Source organism: Polypterus senegalus, chromosome 4 (assembly GCF_016835505.1).
Source record: "Polypterus senegalus isolate Bchr_013 chromosome 4, ASM1683550v1, whole genome shotgun sequence".
NCBI classification, from domain to species: domain Eukaryota; kingdom Metazoa; phylum Chordata; class Cladistia; order Polypteriformes; family Polypteridae; genus Polypterus; species Polypterus senegalus.
The window spans coordinates 138,961,636-138,988,898 of record NC_053157.1 but is presented as its reverse complement, the minus strand read 5'-3'; the positions used below and the strand labels follow the sequence as shown (position 1 = coordinate 138,988,898).

Genomic DNA, 27,263 nt, shown 5'->3' with positions numbered 1-27,263 from the left:
AATTTGTAACCATTATGATATTAACTTATAGCTTAGCTAAAAGTAAACAGAATTTATTATTATGTTTTAGAGTTTGCCATGTCATTATTTTTGGTTTTTGTAAGCTCCAACATTTAGTAGCCAGGTTTTAAAATGTTGTGCACCATTGCTGGGGGCTCAACTTCCAGAAGGCACAAGGCACAATTGATACTATGCTTTATAAACCTCTTCTACATTCAGGTAAGTGTCTGAGATTACAGATTTATGAAACAACATTCTTCCAGTAATAAATGTTTTTTGGTTAGCGACTTCCAGCAATTCTCATTTTGACTTTATTCATGGTTTACCATTTGAGTTTTGGCAGCAGTTTACCAAAATTTTGAAATTGACTCTAGCTATATTGTTTTTGAGCATATGCAGATCTTCTGGTCTGATTACACACTGTTAAAAAAATAATTCTAATAGACCAGCATCGTTTATTACCTTTTCACAGTAAATTTTATCTTTACATGAAAATGTTCTCCATTATTCTGTGTAGCATTACAGATGCTATGTAGTATATCTAAACTGAAACTTTCATAACTATTAATTCTGTGTAGTTTAGTGACTGTCACCTGAGTGTAGTAGTGCTGGAGTCAGCAGAATTTATTATTTCAGTTGAATGAACCACTGCAGAGTTGAGGGAGCCTCAGATTCTGTTAGAGGGAGACTGTGACATGGTGTTCCAGATGGGAGCTAGCCTGTTCCATAGAAAGGAAGTGTTTTCAAAGAGAACACAAATGACCCCAGAAGTACTTATTGAATGGACTAGGGTTAAGGCATTTGCATTAGAAACTAAATATTTGGAGCTGGAACAACAGAAGGAGTAAAAGCAAACAATTTTTCAATAGATAAGTGAACTAGCCACTGAATAATTTAATAAAGGAATCAATTTTGTTTTCTTTTTAATAGGCCAAGTGAGACAGCAGGTTAAATAAATTAAGTCATCTTTGTGTTCATTGTTTAAAGTGCGGTCTGTCTCAACCTCTCTGTATTAATGGTATAGGAAATTTTTTGGTCAGGTTTTGTCAAAGTTTTTGACACTGGCTAAAACAAATGACAAGATGGTAAGCAGAAAGAGAATGGCATCCAGATTAGTTTAGAAGAAAAACAAAATCATCCAAAGCATTATTTACTTTCAAATTAAAGAGTTTCAAAGAAGGAGGCGATGAACTGCTTACATTAATAAGTCGCATTATATTTAAAAGCATGTAATTCTCATGGTCCTATAATGACTCTTAAATAAGTTGACAAATATGTCCCTTCTGGAAATAACTGCCTTGAAGAAACATCATTCTGTATATTCCTTTGAATAATAAGTGGCTGTAAAACCGTATACTGTACTAACCTTTATTAACAAACCCTTACAAAACTTCACAATCAATTGATAATTTCAGTTTTAGATTAGGTACTTCAAAAAGATCTGCAACTATTGCGTAAATTATTGTAAAGATGCACTACATAATGCTTGCTAATGATGAGTGAAACCCACAGAGTTCACACTGATGTGAGTTTAGCAAAATCATGGAAATGTTTAAGAACTTTGCTGAAATCTGTGAAATGCAAAGATGTTGATAGAGAAGGAGGAACTGAACTAGTTTTGAGTTGATTATAATAGTGCAATGGTCTTTTACTTTAAGTGTTCCTGAGGGCTAGGGAAAAGTCTGCCCATCAAAAAAATGGCAAAAATTGTGACCTGAGCTGTAAGGCAGCAGTATACATCACTACACTAATGTGCTTGAAACAATAAAAGACACAGAGACAAAAAAAAAAAACCCACAAACAACAAATGGTCACAAACTAGCAATAAGTAGGTTAAAAAAAAAAAAAAAAAAAAAAAATATATATCTCTCTCTATATCATTTTGCTTAGAAAGATCCAGTCATTTGGCTGTGCCACAAAGTAGCAGCATGGGCCTGGCTTGTTCCATTGTATGAAGTTGTGGCTCAGAGCACGTGGAGTGTATTTTTTGTATTCAATTTATTTTTGCGGATGCTTCACACTTTTTTTTTATTCCATTGGGAAAATAAAAATGCCTAGTAAATAATAATATTGAATGTTTCATTTCAATTATTTTATAGGGTGTCATGTGTTTGCGGGCTCAGGAAGGGGGAAGGCTCCTGTAAACCTTGTTTTGACTCGTTCCTGCAGGTCTTGGCTAATTACACTTGCATTCAGTTGGCATGGCAAAGTTAGCCATGTGGTGCAGTGGCGAGTGATTAAAAGAACGTTGGCCTTTCAAAGCATCAAGGGGATCTGGGAAAACATGTTTGTCAACCTGGCCTCACGGTGAATTTCCAGGAAAATATTTGGCGAACAAGGTCACTGGTGAACATTGCATATTCGCTGTGGAAAATGCTTCTTCAAATTTCACCAATCAACCCTACTAACGAGTTCTTATATAGTGTTACCAACATATGAATGATAACTTAATGTTTAGAATGTTTTTCTTTGCATCCACAGTTTGCTGCTCAGTCTGTCTCTTATGCCAACAGTGCAAACATACTCAAGGCACAATCATGGTCCATACCTAATTTCTGTAAATAGATATAATATGTATATGTTGATATGCACACACAACAAGAAAGGTCATTCAGCTAATTTACTTACAGTAAGTTTGTTTTTCCACTCAGTGCTTGGGATGGTTAGCACATACAGTATGTTAAGGCTGATATGGAATGCCCTTACTGTATTATATAGCTATAGACAAGGAGTCTTTAATCAGAGTTTTGGAGAGTTGAATGTTTTTGTTCCAACCAATTTCCTTATTGGAAGACAGTCCTAGCATATAATGAAACTTGGTATTCAGCGCTATATGGCTTTGCAGTGCTTTCATTCATCCAAAACAAATTTTAATTACATTGTAGAGTTTCCTTTACTGAGAACCTTATTAATATGTTTTCTGGATAGTTTGCACTTTATGGTTCATCCCATTTCCCTAATTTATTTCTAAACATTTTATTGACACAAATACCCACGATGCATATTTTCAACTTCAAATAGAACCAAGTTAGCTGGAGAGCTGGTGGTTTCTTTGTTCTTATCATTTTGTTAATAACTGGTGGCTGGATAAACAAAACCTAAATGCAGATGTTTAAAACTACAAAAGGCAACTAAAGGTTCCAAATCGTAACAAATGAATTAACTGAAATTGAGCTTAAAAATGCATTGATTTAGCAACAAATAAATAGGCTCTAATTAAGAAACTGGTTGAAGTGAATCCTCCAGGACTGTAATTTAGGGCTCCTACTTTACAATGTAGTTAAAATTTGTCTTAGATGAATGAATGAACAAACAAGCCCTATAATTAAATACCTAGTTTTATCAGTCATCTGATTTAGTAGCTTGTTGAAGCGAAAAACCTGCAGGCACTATGGCCCTCTGAGGGTCCCTAATATAAGAGATGGAGAGCATAACAGCTTATATAGCTAAACCGGTGGAATTCAACTTTGAAGAGACATTACCATCCTGCACTAAAAAAGTACCACTTGAGCTGGCCAAACTACAGAAATGCTACTTTAGCTTATTTTAAGTTCCTCTTCGTTTCTTCACTGTGATTGGGGTGATTACACACAGATACAAAGACACACAAAGCTGCAACTATGTGGAAGCATGCTGTAATACACATATTAACATATGCAAAAAATGGACATATGCATTTGCAATAAAAGGATAATGTTTGGAACCAGGTTCTGAGAAATGTGCATTTCATTTTGCCAAAATTCCATATAAAATGAATGCAGACAACACTCTACAACAAAATGTCTTAAGAGTTTAAATCCTGCTGAAATAAAATCTGTTAAAAAAAAAAAAAAAAACCTATTAGTAACAAGACATGAGCCTTGAAACAGAAGTAGTGAAATGTTTTTCTTCTATAGTTTGTTATACTTATAACCTATGCTTTGAATGCCATAGTCATTGTAGAGTCATACTAATAAAAGAAAATACATTACAGAATCTATAATTAATCAAATGTCAAGCCAATAATAAATGACATAACACAGGACAGAATCAAAAAAGTTGATAAGCCATTCATGGACACACAATGTAAAAGTTACCTATCTGCGCATCTAGAAGAACAATGTTGCCATGGCTTGTCCTGGACACAAACTCTGCTATGATGCAAATCTCTTTTCATGTCTTTTGCAGCTTCTTTCTCTTTACTGGCAGTTGGTGATGGAATGAATTGATTTGGAGAAAGTTTGGGCTTAAACTGATTCATTTTAGCTTTTCTAAGAGCAAAATCATCTTTTTCTACATCGGGAAACCTCTGCTCATCCTCTTCCTCTTCAGAGTCTAGCCCATGCTGTGACTCATTTCGTAAAAAGTCATTATCCTGACTCAGTATTACAGATGCAGCAGCTGCTTTTTTTTCTTTACTTGTTTCCTGTGAGCTGTTAGGGTTTGGGTTGAAGAGGACATTTAATTTAATAAGAATGAACCTTCATGTAGTTAATAAGTATTTGTAAAGAGCAACATGCAGAAACAACAGCATGAGGCACACTTCTTCATTCCACGTTAATGCAGCAAAACAGTCGAACATTCAATGAAAAACTACTAAAGGTTCATCTTATATCCTATAACATGAATCACTGCTTTAAAAGGTAAAACTAGGCACTAAAGTTAGTAAAAACAAAGACATCTGTACTAAAAGTGATTCATTATAATCCTTTTCAAGCAAAAAATTTTTTAAATGATAATCAAAAAATATAATTTCCCAAATAAAAAAAAAAGGCAAGTATTTTATCATCAAGCAAATTTAAACTAGGAAAAAGCTGCATACATGTTGAATTTTTTGTATTAAATCAGGGCATCCAAATTATACCAATATATTTAATTTTTTTTCTTACTGCTAAGACACCAGATTAACAGTCAAAGTAGCACTATATTTATACTTAGCAAGTAATATGGTTATTTTTTTTCTGAAAACATGCACTAAATTTGTAAGAATTTTATTTATTAACTTGTAAAACAGCTTCTCATTATTATATCTTTAACAACTGACTGCAAGGGTCTTTTTATGGGGAGGGGGGCTTATTTCCAGAAGCATCTCCTAGGAAGTGCAAGCCCGGATACCCCCCAGATCTCTGTGTGTACTGATTTAGCTTAGGAACACAATCATATTACAATTGTCATAAGAAAATGCATTATATAAATAAATAAATATACAGTAATCCCTCGCTATATCGCGCTTCGACTTTCGCGGCTTCACTCTATCGCGGATTTTAAATGTAAGCATATCTAAATATATAACGCAGATTTTTCGCTGCTTCGGGTCTTTTTACTTCCTGTACATGCTTCTTCAGTTTGTTTACCCAGTTGATTTCATACAAGGGACGCTATTGGCGGATGGCTTAGAAGCTACCCAATCAGAGCATGTATTACATATTAACTAAAACTCCTCAATGCTATAAGATATGCATCCCCCGTGGAGCTTGATTGTTTGCTTGTCTCTTCCTCTATCTCACCCTTTCTGACATTCTCTGCGCCTGACGGAGGGGGTGTGAGCAGAGGTGCTGTTTGCACAGAAGCTGTTTGCCTAGTTGATACGGAGGCACCTCTAAGAAATGCCGCTTTATCGCAGTGCTTCCAAAAGCACACTTATTGATTTTTTGATTGTTTGCTTTAATCTCGCTCTCTCTCACTCTCTCTGAGATTCTCTGAGCCTGACGGAGGAGATGTGAGCAGAGGGGCTGTTTGCACAGAGACTGTTTGCTTAGAAGATACTGACGCTCCTCTAAAAAATGCTGCTTTATTGCGGTGCTTCGCCAAACTTAAAAGCACACGTATTGATTTTTTGATTGTTTTCTTTGCGAGCGCTCTCTCTCTCTCCCTCTGAAATTCTCTGCTCCTGAAGAGAAGATATGTTTGCATTCTTTTAATTGTGAGAAAGAACTGTCATCTCTGTCTTGTCATGGAGCACAATTTAAACTTTTGACTAAAGGGTGTTACTTAATGTCTAGAGGGCTCTAATAATGTTAACAGTGTGGGAGAGTTTATAAGGGCTTAAAATATATACAAATAACTATACAAACATATGGTTTCTACTTCGCGGATTTTCATCTATCGCGGGGGGTTCTGGAATGCAACCCCCGCGATGGAGGAGGGATTACTATATATACATATACATATACATACACACATACACACATACACAGTGGTGTGAAAAGCTATTTGCCCCCTTCCTGATTTCTTATTCTTTTGCATGTTTGTCACACAAAATGTTTCTGATCATCAAACACATTTAACCATTAGTCAAATATAACACAAGTAAACACAAAATGCAGTTTTTAAATGATGGTTTTTATTATTTAGGGAGAAAAAATCCAAACCTACATGGCCCTGTGTGAAAAAGTAATTGCCCCCTGAACCTAATAACTGGTTGGGCCACCCTTAGCAGCAATAACTGCAATCAAGCGTTTGCGATAACTTGCAATGAGTCTTTTACAGCGCTCTGGAGGAATTTTGGCCCACTCATCTTTTCAGAATTGTTGTAATTCAGCTTTATTTGAGGGTTTTCTAGCATGAACTGCCTTTTTAAGGTCATGCCATAGTATCTCATTTGGATTCAGGTCAGGACTTTGACTAGGCCACTCCAAAGTCTTCATTTTGTTTTTCTTCAGCCATTCAGAGGTGGATTTGCTGGTGTGTTTTGGGTCATTGTCCTGTTGCAGCACCCAAGATCGCTTCAGCTTGAGTTGACGAACAGATGGCGGACATTCTCCTTCAGGATTTTTGGTAGACAGTAGAATTCATGGTTCCATCTATCACAGCAAGCCTTCCAGGTCCTGAAGCAGCAAAACAACCCCAGACCATCACACTACCACCACCATATTTTACTGTTGGTATGATGTTCTTTTCTGAAATGCTGTATTCCTTTTACGCCAGATGTAACGGGACATTTGCCTTCCAAAAAGTTCAACTTTTGTCTCATCAGTCCACAAGGTATTTTCCCAAAAGTCTTGGAATCATTGAGATGTTTCTTAGCAAAATTGAGACAAGCCCTAATGTTCTTTTTGCTTAACAGTGGTTTGCGTCTTGGAAATCTGCCATGCAGGCCATTTTTGCCCAGTCTCTTTCTTATGGTGGAGTCGTGAACACTGACCTTAATTAAGGCAAGTGAGGCCTGCAGTTCTTTAGACGTTGTCCTGGGGTCTTTTGTGACCTCTAGGATGAGTCGTCTCTGCGCTCTTGGGGTAATTTTGGTCGGCCGGCCACTCCTGGGAAGGTCCACCACTGTTCCATGTTTTTGCCATTTGTGGATAATGGCTCTCACTGTGGTTCGCTGGAGTCCCAAAGCTTTAGAAATGGCTTTATAACCTTTACCAGACTGATAGATCTCAATTACTTCTGTTCTCATTTGTTCCTGAATTTCTTTGGATCTTGGCATGATGTCTAGCTTTTGAAGTGCTTTTGGTCTACTTCTCTGTGTCAGGCAGCTCCTATTTAAGTGATTTCTTGATTGAAACAGGTGTGGCAGTAATCAGGCCTGGGGGTGGCTACGGAAATTGAACTCAGGTGTGATACACCACAGTTAGGTTATTTTTTAACAAGGGGGCAATTACTTTTTCACACAGGGCCATGTAGGTTTGGATTTTTTTTCTCCCTAAATAATAAAACCATCATTTAAAAACTGCATTTTGTGTTTACTTGTGTTATATTTGACTAATGGTTAAATGTGTTTGATGATCAGAAACATTTTGTGTGACAAACATGCAAAAGAATAAGAAATCAGGAAGGGGGCAAATAGTTTTTCACACCACTGTGTGTGTGTGTATATATATATATATATATATATATATATATATAAATAAATAAATATTTATATATATATATATATATATATATATATATATATATATATATATATATATATATATATATATATATATATATATATATATATATAAAAACACATAATGGTTGGACTAATAAGCAGGAAGTGAAAATACTACGGTTACTACACTGTGGCACCCACATGCCTTAGCAATGCAGGTGACAGAGCAAAATTAAAAAGTGTATATATTTTGATAACCTCATCATAACTTATAATGTATAAGTTAATACACATGCTTTAAATTATTATTTCTTTTAATATTAGCCCTACAAAATTAGCTGGATTTTCGTTTGTATACTCCTACATAATCCAAAAGGTACTTTGTTACGATGCGTCTTTAAGCATTCTTGATTTTTGTTTGTGGCTTTCAGACAAGTTAAGCCCTGCAGAAGAGATGAAAATTACCAAATAGTCATGACTTGTTTTGTGTTAAAAATCACTTACATGACAGCACGTCTCTTCAGACTGAAGCTGTTTATATGTGCTGACTGTTGCCAAACTATCAGTTTGAACACAGGTTTGTTTTCAGCAAAGTGTAAGCGATCGAAAAGCTGAAGCTGCACTTCCTTTGTATGTTTTTATTTCACTTCAAAAACTTCCACAGATGAAGCTAAGAGAGACAATTCTTTTGTCTCTAGTTTAGATCGGAGTGGAGAAGTAAATCATAAATGTTTATAATGTCAAGATCATTAGATTTCACATCTATGAAATTTATATTTATTATTTGAGTCAATTTTCATCATATTGTCTTCATGGGTTAAGAGCTTTCTCTCTCAGTACTTTTCTATTTTTAAACAAATGCCCAAAATATAAGAAGCACTGTTGAAAAGATGTTTTGCATTGCTTTGTACCTTTACAACTTTAATCTCATGATATATTTCCTGTAATATCTTATCAAAATAATGTTTTTAAATTTGATTATAATTCCACAGGGCACAGTAAAATGTGTAAAAACAGACAATACTCTTGCCAGTCTGCGAGTGTTGCGGGTGGTAAAAACATACCTCCTCAAAGTTGACTGCAACTGCAGATACAAACCACCAACTGGCTGCAAAATGCTGAAAAGGTAGAATGGAAGCTCTTTTGCTCCAGGGCTCCTGTTATTATAATAGCTGCAAAACTGTTTTTATATTTTAAGAAAGCTGCTGGAAATTTTTCTGCCATGACTGTAGGAACGAGTTTGCAACACTATGCATCTCAGATTTGCTTTAGTTGATGAATTGTATGGCAAAAGAAATAGAAAGAAGTCAGTATTTCCAAGTTGACCACTAACAGTTGTGACTAACAGATCACTTATTTGGGACCAAAGTAACATTCCACACATAACTTTCTAGAAAATTAAAAGAGCCACAGCGATACAGGAGCCAAGAACAGGACAGACGCCTATTTAGTATTTCAAGTTTTTCCATATGGCATACTCTGTAGGTGTGACAATGCACAACTTTTCATCCAATGCATCTGTAGCTTGGTTTCTGTATACTATACCATTTTTTTTTTTTTTGACACATTGGGTTTGGTAACATTGTTGCATTACATATACAGTACATCCTTCAAATCAGCAGTTATGCAGAACAAATGAAAAGTGATTATTAGGTTTTCTATAAACATACATACAGTATGCATTAAGCACAGCAATATTTTCATTCAGCACAGGTCTGCATTGCTCTTTAATAGTTTTATATGCAATCACCTCTGTTTAAGAGTTGCATGCAAGGATTGAATATCATGCACTATTTTCAGTCCTAGACATTCTACTGAAACATTACAGGATCTGCAGTATGTGTGCCAATGCCATCTGTGTGGGTCAGCCTCTGTTCCATGCATTGGTTTTACTGTTTAAAACTGGCACACTGGGCAAAGAAAATATATTACACCTTAGTTAATTCTATCCAGATTTACAGTGGCATGATTTTTTTTTTTTTTTTAAGTTTCCTCTGCTGAAAGCTTTAACGATTAGCCAAACTGTTGGCAAGTCTGCAAAATAAAATACATTTAATAGAACATAGAATTTTTAATCACTGTATTTTTAAATTTCCATTATGCATAATTAAATTATTATTTGCAGAGACACTATATTCATTGCATATATATTTTTGCATCACATGTTTGGAGCAGAATATTATTACTACAGTTTCTATCATTTTCAGAATTATAATGGGAAAGGTATAAAAAAAAAATCAGAATAGTATTATCAGTATTGTGACTGATTTATACCCTTCATATGAAATGGGCATAGGAGTATTCTCAAACCCAGAAACTCATCATGCCAAGGTTGTCTTGAGTGGTTAAGGCTTATTACTAGTTTATTTATTAACCACAAGAAGGGGCTTACTTATTTGACGTTTTGAGATATTGACTAGATCCAACTACATTTTCACTGAACACTACTAGCTTGCTTGTACCCAATTGCATTTAACCGAATACTTAATTTGGAAAGCTCCATTCTAAATATTAATAGGAAGTAACACTGTCTTTCGTACATTCCGAAAATGCGGTATAGCCATGGCAGAAAATGTCTTAATATTTTGTACTAAAATCAGGACTTTATACAAATGTACTGTAATGGTGTTGACAAGTTACATCAGCAAGCTACCTCAAAGAGCCATTTAAAGGGCAGAGAATCTATTCATTATGCCGCTCTGTGCTGATGTTACATTGGTGTCAGGAGTGAGATGAGAAAACCTACAGTCCGACTCAGCAGAGTGTCGAGTACCTCAGAGACCAAAAACAGAAAGTTTGGCTCTTCAGAGGAGTTTTTGGAAAGTCTCCAGGCTCAGGCTCATAATTTGGAGTGCCATTTGCAGCAGCAGTACACAGGAGAAGACAGCACAGAGACTGCCTCCTCTGCAGCCTCACCACCAGCTTTCCGTCTGCTAAGGTCCATAAGCCTGGGTGCACTGACACCGGTGGAGCTTTAGGCCCATGAAGCTGGGGAACATTGTGGAAGATTGAGTTGGGAATTGGGAGAAGCAGAGCTGGTGGTAAAAATACACAAGCAAAGGAAAAGGCAGGTTGTAGAGTGGTTGTGAAACAGCAGCAGATTGAGACTCTCAGAAATGAGATCCAGACCTGGAACGCAGTTTGCAGCTTCAGTTCAGTGAAGGAAAACAACTAAGAGAGCAGTACATCTGCATCATCAACACAAGGAGGTTTGAAAACTGACCAGCGCTGAACGCCTCTGATGCACTGCAGGACAGTGCAGGACTCAGCATCCCAGCTGTGCCATTTGAGCACAAAGTGCTCACGATCACTGCTGATACATCTGCTGCACGACTGAAGCGAAAGAGAAGAGCACGCTGCCATGTCAAAAAGTTTGTGTGCTGTTGCAAGGACTTGGAAGTGGTCGCTGGGGATAGCGAATTTAGCAGGAGAGCTATGTAACAGAGCTGACAAGTAACATCAACCAGGGATGACTCACTCCAGTATGAGCTGGCATTACATCATCAGTGGCATGGGCCTATATAAATGGAAAGCCTGCAAAGTCGCATGCTTTTCCAACTAGTGCGGCAAAAGGCAAGTAGTCCTTTTAAGGGTTGTGAGCCACCTCAAAGAGCCATGTAAGGGTAGAGAATCCATCCATTGCAGCAATGCTATAGGACTATATTTGCTGCACTTTACCAAGTAAGGAAAAATTATGCCTTTTTCACCACTGGCCGGAACAATATGCAAAAGCTGAAGTGTATTTACTAGAGTTAAAGAAACCCTTGCTAAGCCAATCTTTGCAAAACTACATTAAAAAAAAAAAAAAGTACACTAAACTACAAAAGAAAAATGTGTTAATGCATTCACATGCATGATTGGCATGCCTGTTAGGGCACCACAGTGTCATTCTGCTAACCTGCTGTAGCGCACTGAGGCTGGAAGAACTTTAATGCCAGCTCTTGCAAGTCTTTTCAGCTTTTTTTCTTCTTCGGTCTCCTCTTCCTTATCTTTTCCTTCCAACCTTAATGTTTGCCTTTCATTTACTTTATTTATGTTGTAATGGTTTCCTGTGATTCTCTCACTCTGAACAGAAATGGTCTGTGTCAAGTGGCAGTCCTTCTGCATTGTGTCATCTCTACCATTCAGGAGATGTTCTTCATGTTCCTCTTCATTGATTGTTTCAGGCTGGCTACTGTGTCACACAACACAAATTGAGAAAGCAGCACTGGACTGTTTTATTCACACACAAACACAATCACCAGGCAAAATGAAATGTAATCAAATCTGACTTGAATTTTTAGGATCAACTGCAGTTAACTTCAATAACAGGAACATATTCAACTTAAGTAAATTTAATCACTGCTGATCAAGAAACCTACTCAAGAAGGTCAGAGCATTAATGGAAATGTTTAAGTGGAGAGGGTAACGGTTAACAGAGATGATTTCAGGTCACAATTTTGTTACATCTACTCCAGCAAAAGAAACAATTTAAAGCAAGACTAAAATTGCCAATATTGTATGACTAAAAATATATGTTTTAACATTGTTTTAGAATACAACACCATCAAACAACAATTGAATTATCCAGCTTGTGTACAGTACTTCTTCACATAGTATTTGCACTGTAAAAAAATAACACAATGTATCAAATCAAGTTAGAGAAAACATGGCTTCTGATTGTTGCCAAGATTTAAAGATCATATTTAAAATCAGCGAGTCATTTAGAGACAAAAGCAAAAATGATCAAATGTGCATAAGAGTTTTATATTTGCAAACACTGTATTCTACGCATTTACATCAGCAACAGTTGGTCCTGCAAAGAAGTTCAAAATTCAATTGCAAACAAGCACAGAGTAACTAGAACTGCATATGAAGTAAAAATACAAATGTTTTCTTATCATTTTTAATGTATACCTTTAAGCAGAATTTCTTTTAATCAGTAGCTCTCATACTTCTTACTTGTTAAGTGTTTTAAGTAAATTTCCTAATAAAACCTTTGTTTGTCATTTGTGCGTCATCTGACTATCACATTGTTACATGCCAAAAAAAAAAAAAAATATCTACAGTATATCTAATACAGATTAAATCATAAAATCCTAAACCTAACAAATCAGAGAGCTTTAAAAAAAAATAAATAAAAACTCAATTTTTTTGCACAGATTTTTTTGGAATAACATTAATTTATTTTTTTTAAATAAAGGATTCACCTGTTTCACTGAGATTCAATAATTCACAGTGGTATTTAAATCTTCCATTCCCTGTGGCATTCTACAATTCTCAGGTTCATCCTACAAATCCTATTGTTAAATCTAGTTGACAGTGATGGAGGTGAATTGCCATTACTGAGTATGGTGATGACCCATGGCTGCCATCCAGGCTGGCAGCATGGTACAGCTGGGTATTGCATGTTTTGCTCACATTTTTTTTTCTAACATAGCATCAAACTTATTGAAGCCTACTTAAACTACTATGCTTAATTCATAGCCACTACTCCTTTTGGTTCCATCTCTGTTTAGGAATCATGATGTGAACTGTATTATAAAAAGGTCTGCTAGGTGTATTTAAATGTGGGATTATCCAAATAAAAAAAATAAAAATAAAAAAAGAAGTATGTTGTCAAGGTAGAGTTTGTCTCTACTATTCAAACTTGACATTTGGATGAGACCAACTTCTTCTGTTAATATGAAATATATGCTGAATGTACAATACATGAATGCAAACCTGAAGTCTAAGTTAATATTTTACATGCATATATAAATCCCAGCTTCACAAATAAACATGACATAACATCAGGACCTGTCTGCAGCTCACTAACCCACTCAAAGGTGTGCAGACAAGTATTGTCCTAATAGGATACATAATGTAACTGTTACGCGCGAAACAACCTTTTCAATTCTTTTTTGGCAACCACAGCTTTGAAAGTCACTTCTATCAGCACTGTGGCAATAGCAAAACATGGAGCTCAGATAAGTTGATTATAGTATTGGCAGACACTGCAGTTCTTTCATATGGCACTGTACAAGGTAAACATACCGTAAATAGGAATTTTGGGAAGTAAGGTACCAAGTATATGAATATATACACCTCTGTATGAAGAGCAGTTTTTACTATAATAAGACAAACTCTGTCACATACCGTTGTTCAGATCAGCAGTAGGTCTTTTACAAATATGCCTTTTAATAAATAATAGAACATACTCAATGCAAAAAAATTTATGTAGATCCAGTCTGTAAACTGCACACTTCTTACATGTTAATATCACAATCTTCTATTACTGTTGGAACATCACTGTAAAAACAACTATCACACACAATAATTCATAAAAATGAATAGTAATTACAGATTATCGTATTATTGTATTCTCTGATCATCATTTAATGAACAGATTCAACTCTGCTCTACCCATACATCACCTTTAGCTGTCATGACAGATTCATCATCTGCATCCTCCCCTTACTACTATTGTTTGTTGGCATGGAAATGTTCTAGCTCACTGTAAACCTCTTCTACTTTCCTCATTTTTATATTTCAATCAAAGTCACTGTGAAGCTTTTTTGTGGGGGGTTACAAACAGTGTGGCTTTTTATGCTTATTGCCATTTGAACTTGCAAAGGGTGTTGTGGCTACCAATCAGTCACCCACCTTATCTACATATATTATACACAAAAGAACCACAAAACATAGCAAACCTTTCAATGTAAACGTGGCCACAGAGATCCCAAAAGCTTCTTGAATTTAACTTTTTTATCTTTGTATCCAGCTAGCTAGTTGTTCCTTCAGATTCACCCGATCTCAAGATCTCTCCTGCCATTTTATTTCTTATCTAGGCGACCTTCTTCCTTTCTTGCCTTTTTGCCCTTTGTTTTCTGCATTCAAACTCAAAGGTCATCTAATCTTGCATTTATACTTCTGCCACAGACCACCTCCTGCGCTAAGTGATTACTTAAAATGTCCATGTCCACCACTCAAATTTACCTTGTTACTCACTTATAGTCATTTTATTTATCTTGAATTGCCTGTTCCGACACAGATATTTTCTCTTCTTAAGGGCTCATTATGACAGGAAGCCTTCACTCAAACTTCAGGCCACACAACTGACAATTCATATAATAATAATAATAATAATAATACATATTTATAAATAACACTATATACAATCATACACATTTATACATTCATTGGCGTCTAAACTTCATATAATTTATATTTTCCACCGGTACTATACTTTAATGTTATTTCAGTTTCATTAAATAATGCCTGTTCATTTAAAATAAAAGCAGCAAGACACATTCCAAAGACTTCTAAAAGAAACCACTATATTCAAAAAAGTAAGTTCAGTTAAAAATAATTACATCTGTCCTTTACAAATTAAGCCTAGAGACATCAGCCACATGCTGCATTCTCTTCAGAACAATTTAGAGAATTCACACATCAAAAAAGAGAAAAGGATTTTTACCTAAATGGCCGCTCTCCTCCAATAGGTGAAGTTGCAGTGCTCCAGCTCTTTCGATATTCTTCACGTTCTGTCTTCTTCTTGCGCAGTGGTGCAGGAACATATGCTGACTGGTTGCTTTTGTTAGGAAGGTACTGATTGAAAGGCATTGCTGCTCTGGGTTCGCTGCATGATGTTCGACGGGTAAGCATATCATCTTTTCTCACATCAGGCATCTTTCTGTGTGGTACATCAGACTCAGAATCACTTCCACGACCTGTGAGTGACAGAAAAGAGCAACCAAGATAGTGACATAATTCTAAAGATATCTATTCATCAACACACTAAACCTGCCTAGTCCATTTTAGGGAGGCAGTGAGTCACAGCAGCAATGGAGCCATCACAGTACTGTAGTCTGGTAAACACCATGTTCAAGAGGCGCTGACCTTAAAAAGTGACAATGGACACAATGCTGCCAGTCTGATACGAAGGACCTTCACCGGGTGAAGTGTGTGCTATTAAAAACTTTATAGATCTGTATATTTAATAAAATTACTGCCCTCTGCAATCCCAGATGAGAATACACTAATAAATGATTATAACATTACAGCAGTAGAAATGTAAAAAACAATATGAACGAATTTTGTAGTCTGCCCAAGCATAACAACTGTTTGCAGAAGACTTCACACAAATACTGCATCCGAGTAGTTTTCAAATTTGAATTCTAAAAGTATAGGACAAAGGCTTTCGCGTCATGAAGGAAATAGAATTGAATTTTCCATTATAATGCAAATTAATTTATTTTTCTAGTTTGCATAAGATGGTAAGCAGATTACATTTTTGTAGGTTTTGTGAGGAGGTGAGTGAAATTCAGGGCTACGTATTGGTTATTTGTATGTTCATCCATCGATTCACACTCTGAACCCGTTTTTTCTATTATTAGACTGGTAAGCCACAGTCTAGCTTCAAGCACAAAGTAGAAACCAGCCATTATGAAATTATTCATCCTGTGTAAATTTCAAAGCACAAGTTAACTTAGTAGGTCTTTGGTATCAAGAGAAAAACCATGTGGGCAAGAGGAGAACAATTATCAGTTTGAAATGTTGCTTGCTCAACATTTGCTCATATGGAAATAAAGTTGCAGCGGTAATGTCATTGTCACAAAGTAAAATTACCCTACATTTAAAATCGGATCTCTGTTGCTTTACTAAAACCTTGCTTAGTAATTCTGAAACCATTTCTTTAACTGATGGAGCTCTGAAAAGTTCTACCTTCCTTCATAATTCAGGAAATATTGATATAAGGCTTGAAATAATTGTGTAACGAACTTCATATTGTTCCAAAAAAATGTACATGTAGTTTTGATGGTCAATTTTAATTTCCACACATATGTAAAGGCAGACACCTTTGTTATATTTCAACTAGGGTTTACTCCCTGCTTACTCCTATTTTCTGGTTTATTGTTGTGTTTGAATTATTATTTTTCATATTTGTGTGACTCCCAGTAGGTTTGTTTATTATTTTGTATTGTTGTACTGTGTTTTTAAATGTTGCACATTTCTTTTGTTTTCTGGGTGAAAACCCAGGAGGCAATTTGACCGTGATGTCAGTGCTGCTAGGTCTGCCTTTATATTGTGGCCAGAAAGAAATCCCAGCAGTACATTGTTGAGAGATGTCAGACGTTATTGCAAGCATTGTTTTCCCTTTGATTTCCTGTTTTTTTTGATATCGCATATGTGATTGGATTTTATTCTTGAATCACATACTGGGGAATTGTTGCCTCTTTAGGAAGTCCTTTCTGCCTCCCCCCATCCACCCCCATTTTTGGTGCCTTTTGTAGAATACAAAATAAATTCTTCATTCTATAAAGATTCTTTATGTCACATCCAGCCAGAGGTTTTATGGTTCCTCTCTCATAAGGCTTTTTTTGTGCATTTTGAACTATAAAGCCCTATTTTTAGACCTCTGCCATCGAAAGCCTGCCTGTTGTGGTTGAGGACTAACTGTCTGGGTTTGGGCAGACTAGACACGATCCCAGCCCTCACTCACTTTTGCCATGTCTGTGACTCCAATTCAGAACAATCTTTACCAAATGTTTGCTAAAACTGTTAAGACCTTCACCAAATTTATAAAGTTTCTACTCAATGTCATAATATTGTTGTGTAATATATGTCATAAGATTGATTAATTCTCATGAAGATGTTATCTTTGACACAATATATATACACATATAAAAAATCAACCTAATATCAGTTTATATAAAAATTATACTATATTATAAATTGGAACCTGCAGCCACTCGGGTTGGGGGCCCAGGACTTCGTTTCGGAACCACTAATCTGTGTGTTTTGGTTATGGCTGTAAAGAATGGATTCAAAAAATCAAAATACATGTTTACTTTAATTTTAAAGGAATCTTTTATATGCCAATAAAATTCCACCATTAAAGATACTCCAAATGGTGCTATTCCACACAAACTGAACCCCTTTATCCAATGCTGACAGGAAAACTATATATTTTTATTCAAATCCTACCTCAGGTTCACTACTGTTTTCAGACTCTGCCCCATTACTATAGGAAAGTCATATCCCCTCTGAGTGGCAGCAGTTCTAGGATTGCTTAACTTTTAATTTTTATGGGGAATTTGTACAACAACAAGAGAGGCAGACATTATTCCATGTACTCTGGGACAATTGAGAATGATAGAGGTCTTTTGGGATAAAAATTGTTCTAAACTATGCCACACAAAGTACACACCTGTTTAAAGGATAAAATGTACTGCATAACACGTAACAGCATGTCTGTCACACAGAATGCAAGGGGTGTAAAATATTAGTCCACTGAGACCAAAAATGCTGCACAAACTGCAGAGATGTTGTAAATATACTTCTGAGTTTATCATGTTGTGACGAAAGACAGCAGCTGCCAACTGTCACACCAAGGTTCTCAGTTCATATTCAGGGATAAGATCCAACTTAAAACAATACAGACCCCAAAGTGTCTCCTTACAGAAGATAGAAAGCAAACTAACGGAAGGTTCTCAATCGCTACCTCTCTTTGCCAACTTTCCACTCTGCTGCTACTGCATCTTTCATTTTTTAATGATGCACAAAACTGTTACAAACCTAATAATTTGTATTATTCTTGTTCCGTAAAATTGATAATTGTAAAAAGGAGCTTCCATTAAACATTGCTGTCATCACAAAACAATTAAAACAAACTACCCAAAAATATCTCAAGCAGTATATTTTTACTGGCAAGTCATTTGAGGTAGCAGAAGATTTTATCACTCTGTGAACCTCTCACTCAGCACTGAAACGTTATGGGTCATTTTTCTCCTTTCAACAGAATTTACTTTTAATTTCTCTACTGCAGAGTAACAATAAACAGACTTGCTTTATCACTGGTTCAGACTGAAGGGATTCCTTTAATCCCTGAACCTCATCCCTGCATTGCTGGTCATCTTCCAGGTTGGAAAGTTGTTTAAAAAGCCAAAAACTCAGTAGTGGAGCAAAACAAAACTATCATCAAGGCCAAAACTGTGACCCTGTTTCTCAGAATACAGACTCCAAGTATTTTGCAAGCCTGTATTACAAAAAATTACTTCCCAAAAAGGAGCAACAGATAATAGATTATAAAAATCTACCCAAGGTCTAAACATGGGATACAAAACAAATGTCTTTGTTAAACATCAGAACTGTTTTGCACAACATAATTTTATACTTCCCAAATTTTCTTACACAGTAATTAGGGAGCAAGGGATGTGGCAGGTAACACAGATACCTTATCATGAAGAGCTCCCAGGCATTCATCATTAATAAGGTGCTGTTTTGTAAATTTTTTAATGGTTTCTGGTGCCAACTATTAGCAAGTGATACCAGCAGGATACAGCATAAAACTAAGGGCATGCTGCAGTCTTACATTTGTTTCTGACACTTCTACTACATGACATTATTATTAATAAATTATTTCTGTTAGAGGCTATGTATGTTTAGACCTTCCCAGATCAATTTTCTCTACTCTCTCTATCTGCTCATCTTAAATGTTTGTCCACATACCTACTAGAATAAACACATGCCATTTACTACAAAACAAAAAAAATCTGCAGTCATTATGTTTGCATGTATTTATGTGTCCACTTGGAAAATTAGGTTTGTGATTGTTCCTCTGACACTCAGGTTGTGCTGTCTTTGTAAAATCTAATTTTGTATTCTATATTGCCATGTAAAGCATTTATCTTAAAAAGGCATATTATAAAGGAAATAATATTACACTGATATTGGCTTTCACCAACCATGCAAAACAAATAAGGGTGAAGGAACTTGCCCAGAGTACGTATACGTAACCGAGCTTGCCCAGAGTACGTATACGTAACCGAAGCTTGCCCAGAGTACGTATACGTAACCGAGCTTGCCCAGAGTACGTATACGTAACCGAGCTTGCCCTTTTATTTAGCTTATTGATTTGGTGGGCTTCTCTTGAAACGAAGCTACGAGCCACACCGTGTTGAAAATTGCATTGACTATCACAGAGCTGAAGAAAATGCAAAGGATGTCATTACCCACACTAAAGAAACAAAGTCTGCTAAGAACAAAAGAGCCTGTTCTGCCCTTATAAAACCATCCTTTGTTATGAGATCAGTCCAGCCTGTTACTGATGTGGATCCCCAAGTACTTGTAGGAGTGCACCATTTCTACATCCACTCCTTGAATAGTGATTGGACATAGAGTCTCTTTTCTTTTTTTGAAAGCCAATACCCAGTTCCTTGGTTTTGCCGATATTAAGTTACAGACAATTCTTATTGCACCAAAAAACACAGTTCTCTGCCTGACTCCTATACACTGTTTCATGTCCCTCATCAATACACAGCCTAAGAGCGAGGTAATCTGGAAATTTCTGCAAGTGATAATGACCTAGTGTTATATCTGTAGCCTAAGGTTCTCCTTGTGGTGCTCCAGTGTTGCTCACATCCGTATGAGAAACAGTGCTTGAGTCTTACAAACTGTGGTCTGCATAACAGATAATGCATTATCCAGAGCACCACAGGCTCATTCATCTGCACATCTCTGAGCTTACCCGTCACACGTGTGTGACTGGGAGGCAGCTAGAGGGCCTGAATAACAGTAGTACCACGCCAGACAAAGGGGTGGCGTGATGCACTAACTTTCTCTCTCAATCCACTGCACACCATTCACAGAAAATCCCACTAGGTCCCGGCGCCCCTGATGACGTCACTTCCTGTCATTGCTTTTAAACACACCATATTTTCTCACTCAAGTAAGTTCGGTTTTGGACTTCAACCTGAACACAACTCAAAAATAATACACATTTGCAGCCAGGGCATATTATACGGGTGGCTGCCCCAAACCTTTGATGTCTCTTGGCTATCTTTGTTACACCCCTTAACACTAGAATCCCTGCAGCTCAGGCAAATAATTGTAATGCCAGGCCAACTTAAAATTTCCCTCGCACCTCATCAGCATCTTTGTTTTGCAAATGTGTCAATCAGAACTGGCAGCAGGCAGCCTGCTCATCCATCTCCAATTGTAGTAGCTGAAGTCAGACACAAAATTCTCACAGCTGAAGTTTGTGTATCTGGGAGTTAGGTGTCTGGAGTTGTATAGGGTAAATACATTGTTTTTTGGAATACATACAATTCATGTGTGTTCCATGTGTACAACAATCTGATTAAATGTTTGATGACAGGAAATGCAAGGCCAGAAATGTTGAAAACAACTAAAACAGAAACTTTTTCCATGTTATACTAATAATGACTGAGCTGTATAATGTGTGAAGACTGAAGTATAAATATCAAATATACACATTCACAAAAAGTATAGCAAAACAAGTGTGCTTTTATTCCAGAATATAACTGAAGAAAAACAAATTGTTCAGTTTACATGTTGCTGTCAATGTGTAAAAACCGAAGCCCAAATATCAATTAATATGAAGTAGACACGTCTGCTTGGCTGGTGCAAAGGTAGGAACTGCTGTTTCATAATCAAGAGGTTGCGGGTATGATCCCGGGTTCTCCCTGCATTTAACGTTTTGAGTAGTGAGTTGCTATTATTACTATTAAATAATAAAAACTTGCATTTGGTATGAATCTGTAACAACTGGTGTAAATTTGTGGTACTTGTAAAAGTTAAGCTTATTTATTTATTTATTTAAATTTAGTTTTATTCTTTCAGCCACATTCACACTCCCCCCGAAAAATGACTGCTACGTTTACAAAATTCTAAGCACAGCCTTGAAGGATCATCACCTAACATTAGCAGCAACAGTAAGGTCTATATGTACAATGTGGGTTTCATTCATATTTGGGCAGAATTATGAACAACATATAGGAGACATGAAGAATTTGGAAGGAAAAAAAAAAAAAAACTACCAACCCCGATTACAAAAATCCTTTCAATAAATTGTCAAGACAAGCAAACTTCAGCATTTTGTACAACAACAACCACCACCACCACCACCACCACCACCACCATCTTAAAAAAAGCATCTGTGTTATGCAGAGCACGTGATGTAAATAACCTTATTGGGGTTGTCAGAAAATATTAACAATTAAAATACAGAACACAAGTACTTGCATGTCAACAGAACTGGTCTCCAAAACACATACTCAGAAAGTGCTCCCTGGAACCAATCAGATGCATACATTTATTTTGTTGTGAGCAACTTGGCAGAACCACCATCTCTAAGAACAGAGAACTGAGAAACCAAACAAATGATAGAGGTTCGACAAATCTCAATACCCCACCATGCCAACAGGAAGAGTCATCCAACATTTGGCCATTACAACAAAACCTGTGGATCAGGGATAGGTCTCTAAAGGCACCTTTATTGCTTTATCCAGACAGACTCCGCTCTGCTAGAACCAGCAAACTGGGAGAATAGAAATCAGGTTCAAAGGCATAAGATAAATAAGATATACTAGAGCTCCAAATGTATGCACAGAGATGGAGACAAAAAAAAAAAAACACTATTATAAGCATATCAGGCAGACTTATGGAATGCCAAAAAACAAACAAGTTTTAAATTCAATACCTTCATGAATCAGAGGGCAGTGTCAGGTGTTTTTGAGTAAATTATCCACTGCATTATTTATATTGGTTTCCAACTATGAATGACTAGGTTTATACTGTATACATTCAATGATCTATACAGGTATTCGTGTGTGACCATATCATTAAATTTCACTTTTTACCTTATACTTCTTATTAAATCCTAATCAACACTTTAAAGCATTTTATATAATACCACATAAATACACACACACACACACACACAGTATATGCAGACACCATACAACCATAAATAAAGAGAGAGAGAGAGAGAGAGAGAGAGAGAGAGAGAGAGAGAGAGGGGGGATACAATAACAGACAATTGTTCAATTTATTTTTCAGTGCCAACAACTAGACCTCATCAGAAATACAACACTGTAAATTGCCTATTAATTGTCCTAGTGTCCAAATGTCCTAGTTGACTGCATGACACAAATGGTCACTACACATATTCAGATACTGGTCAGGCTTCCAAAAACAGTATCAATGCATCAAGCTTTTGTTAGAATCCAATTTCTGATCATGACAACTGCATAACTGCAAATCAGCACATATACCTCTTTCAAATGAAGAGAACAGGAAAAAAAAAAAAAAGATTTTGGTGAACACTGCAACAGAGTAACAACTCTAAATATGTAATATAGTATCTAAAGCACTCCCTATTCTTCAGCTCTGTTCTGGCATCTGAGGTTTTCACTTTTTATGTGATACACTTTCATCAGACATGTAAAAGTTAATGCTTGCAAAAGACAGAAACTAGGTGGCGAAAGCAATAAAGATTTTCTGATAGGTGCCAGCCTGAAAATCCCCAATACATTCCATAAACTATACATTTTATTCAACAGAATTTCTTATATATTTCGGTCTTCAACCAACCACAACTCAGCAGTTGCTACCAAATCCATACATCCATAACGTGTAAACAGGATTTGCTTTAAGTAAATTAAGGTTTACCTGAGTTCATTCAATCTTTTTTATATGGTGCCTTTAATAGAGCAGATAACCATAAGATTTAGCAGATAGGCAGACATCATACTGATCATTTAAAAGTCATAAAATTTTGGACTTAGATGAAAAACTGTATGCTTAACATTCTAGTTTGGTCAGCAACAAACCATAAATGCAAAACAATGCAACAGAGACCCCCCCCCCAAAAAAAAAGCAACAGCATCCAATGTACAGTATGCATTTAGAATGGGATAAAGCAAGCCTCATGTACATACCATCACTGCTGCCTCTGATCACAACATCTGGAGATGGTGTCTGCTGTGAACGTGAACCAAATGAATCCAGGCTGTCAAAGGAATCATCTCTACCGTGCCGAGGAGGTGACAAGGAATCACTGCGTTCTGAATCCCAGCAATCAACATAGCCACTGTCTCGTATACTTCTTTTTGGGCTCTCAAGGTCTTCAGCTTCCTGATAAGGAAAAAAAACATACAAACAATTAAAAGGGAAAATCCCCTCCAACCAACACAGAAAAAAAAAATAAAAGCCAGAAATGACTGGTAACCTCTATGCATGTTTAACACAATTTAACAATGTTTAATTTTATAGTGCAGTAATTAATAATGAAATAAAACAAAAGCAAAACTGCCATCCATGCACACGGATGACATTTGCTGCTGTGGGATTTGTACCTGCTCATGACTCATGGTGCTACTGACACTGCAATGTTGTTGAACGATCCTGTTACAAAGTAAAACAAATGCTGCAAACTTAAATTTGTCCTTTAACTCTGATTCATGATTCCCACTTTTTCTGTACTGCTCCAGCACTTTTCGTCTTTTTTGTTGGTTGCTCTGCACTACTCAGGGCCTGAAAATATACTCTGTGTACTGGGGAAATAAAATAAAAGCAGTATGGCTCTAGACTTCCCTATACCTTCCTCAGAAGTTCCTGTTATGAAAGAACAACTTCTTTGCGAGGTAATCAGCAATGAAAAATATGCAAGAATGCTTTTCCTGAGTCTCTGAGGTAAACTTCAGCCAACCCTTTTCCCCCCTCAAAAGTTTCTGGCTCTGGAGGATGCAAAGGCACTTGTAGCTGACCCACATGGTGAAAGCACAAAGAACAATGGCTGCCTTTGACGAGTTAGTGATTAGACATTCTTTCCAGTGCAGTATGCCTATACTACACATTCAAACTGGAGCGTCAGGAAAGGTCAGCAGAAGCCGGTCGCAGCCTAGCATTTTAAGATGAATTACAATAGCAGAGGAGAGACAAAGCAAACGTTCTCCCTGTTGAAATAAGTCTTTTTCAAGCTTAAAAACTATTCAAGATGCATAAATTTACATATAAAGGCTCAGTAAAACAGAATTATATTGATCTCTACATCAATACTACTGTAATTCCTAAACACTTCACTTATCCTTAGAAGCAAATTGAACCAGGGATTCAAATGTGTTAAATGTTTCATTTTATGAGTAGCAAGTAGAAACTATGACCATTAACTGATGTATTCTATATATTAAAAATACTGGTAATCAGTTGTTACAAGTTTTTCTTTTAAGCAAAAAGCAATTTTTATATCTATTTTGGTGAGATTATAAAGCATGTCAGCAGTATAGAGATGCATCTGGCACAATATTTTTTTCTTAAAGTATGTATTGGGAAGCAACGAAAACAGCAATCCAATCACCTTTCCAGCTCAGTTTTTGATGACCATAAATTAGATTCACTTGGCAGTCACATACAGACAATGACTTTCAAGTATGGAGTGGTAGCAATGCCTAATAAGCATAGATCTTAATTGTGCTACTGTATACTTGACTGGATATCTTGAAACACTAATTTTTCCCCTTAATCTGACATTTCTGTTGGTTACAGATCAAAACAAAAAGCTATTAAATGATGGGGTCCAATTCCTAAACCACCACACGGGCACTATATTGCTGCTCGTACGCGGCAGCCTTATTTCCACAAAGCTCCTATTCAGACATTTGCAGTTTTATGTTCTGTGTCCTATTCATAATTACTATCACATTATAGGAACCAATCAACTGGTTAGTAGAATTCAAAATAATTGTATTATCAAAGTATTTTCAAAATGACACAACTCATTAATGCATATTACATTACTAAAAATTGTAAATTTTATCATATGTGGATGGAAAAAGAATATTAAAAAAACAAGCCTAAATTCCATCATTAGACCAACACTTCCCAATATTTTTACATTAATAAGAATATCAGTTTGAAACTTATGCCCAGATTACTTTGGGGCAGCCTTTATGGCCCTGTGCTTGGATTAAGTGGGTGTAGTAGGTAGAATGTTAACAACAATAATAACTTCCCAAAGCATTGCCCAGGTATATTTGTAAAATGGGATATGGAAAGAAAGCAAAGGTTTGTGTGTTTTTTTTTTTTTTTGACCCTGTTGTTATGGCTAGCCGTCACACCCATCATCCACATTGCCTCTCCAGTGTGCACGCACAAACATGTTGCATATTCTCGTTTCCATACTAGCTTCGAGATGTATAAAAACTAAACTTGTAGTAAAGCCATGTATATTTTCACGGCAGCAAAACACCGTGCGTACGCACATTTCTGCTCAGTTTTGCAAACTGGAAGCACCAAACGACAAAGCAGTGCTACTGTTCCTGTATTGTTTACCTTTCTTTTCATATCTGCATCCATGACACAGGTGTTATCAAATACACCAAAATTAAAAGCATACTGTTTACAAATTTAATTCACTTGATTACAATCATTCTGTAACAATATAATGGTGCACGGAATGGCCAAATTATTCAAGCTACCAATGCTGCTTTAGTGTTGTTAGAAGACATTTCAATTGGAAGAATTAAAAGACAGTGTGTATTTATAGATGATGATGATGATGACCGACTTCGAAGTCTATTTCGATTTCCAAGAACTATCTTTTTGGAGCTGTGTGCTTTAGAAAGGCAGACTTTGAGGAATTGTGCTCTACCTGCTCCTTTGCAAGTTCTGTCTACTGTCAAGTTTTTAGCCACAGGAGCTTTTCAACATGAACTTATTGACCGATCAAGTATTTCTGAAACAAGCATTACTGAGTCATGCAATGCCAGCTGTATTGGATAGTATTATCCACTTGTCATCCAGATAAGATTTCCATACACTGAGGTTGAAAAGGCAAACATCAAAGGGCAATTTGCAGCAACGTGCGGTTTTCCAAATGTAATCGAAGCGATCAACTGCACACAGATATCTATTGCAATGGTGCCAGACAAGTTGCATTAGCTAGGGATGAATCACCAAAAGAATGAGCTGGTATTACATCATCTATAGCAGGAGAGCTTATAATAATGGCAACACCGCACAGTCACACGTGCTTTTTCCAACTAGTGCGGAAACAGGCAAGCAGTCCTTTTAAGGATAGCAAGTCACCTCATGTAAAGAGAAGAGAATCTATCTATTGTGGAGCTTGGTGCCAATGCTACATTACAAAAGATGCCTTTACAGAATGAATCTGCTTATGTAAAAAGAGAGCATTTCCACTCTTTTAATGTGCAGTTATATAGTTCACAGAAAATGTGTCACATTGTGCAAGCATGTAGTGTGCTGCATAATGTGGCACACAATCATAGCTTGCCCATTCCTGAAGAGATACGGTATGATGAACCTGACCCACCGAATGATCAGCCAAATCGGACAGTGTTCATTTGAATGTAATTAGCAGAATGTAAAAACAGTCAGATGCAGCATTTATTTAACCAATTCATTTAATTTGTGGACAATATCACAATATACAGCCCTTAAATTCCTTAGTTCATTGGCCACATTTCTTACAGCATCCACTATTGTATTTTGTGACTCCAGAACAGCATCCATCTGTACACAGCCAGATGGTTGCCCATCGGTTTCCAAGGCAGAGGTATGTGAGTAGCCAGTGCCCAAAGATGTAGTCGGCACAGCAGCAGCATCACTGCCTGGAATTGCGTCCTCAGCACAGGGGCCAGCTTTTGTAATATTTTCTGAAACAGAATAAACAAACGGTGAGCTG

The 27,263-nt window shown here is 36.5% G+C and overlaps 1 protein-coding gene across 11 annotated transcripts in view; it reads right to left on the bottom strand.

Moving 5' to 3' along the window:
• The window catches only part of LOC120527673 (LIM and calponin homology domains-containing protein 1-like), a 332,902-nt gene that overhangs the window by 107,130 nt on the left and 198,509 nt on the right, over window positions 1–27,263 (bottom strand). For 9 of the 11 annotated variants that reach the window (XM_039751356.1, XM_039751353.1, XM_039751350.1 and 6 more), the window contains exons 7-10: window positions 23,500–23,695; window positions 15,234–15,486; window positions 11,694–11,969; window positions 4,077–4,412 (exon numbers count right to left, since the gene is read on the bottom strand). In XM_039751356.1, the coding sequence (XP_039607290.1) occupies window positions 4,077–4,412; window positions 11,694–11,969; window positions 15,234–15,486; window positions 23,500–23,695 (1,061 nt within the window). The remainder of the gene's footprint in view (window positions 1–4,076; window positions 4,413–11,693; window positions 11,970–15,233; window positions 15,487–23,499; window positions 23,696–27,263) is intronic. The other 2 variants (XM_039751352.1, XM_039751361.1) reach the window with 2 other exon arrangements.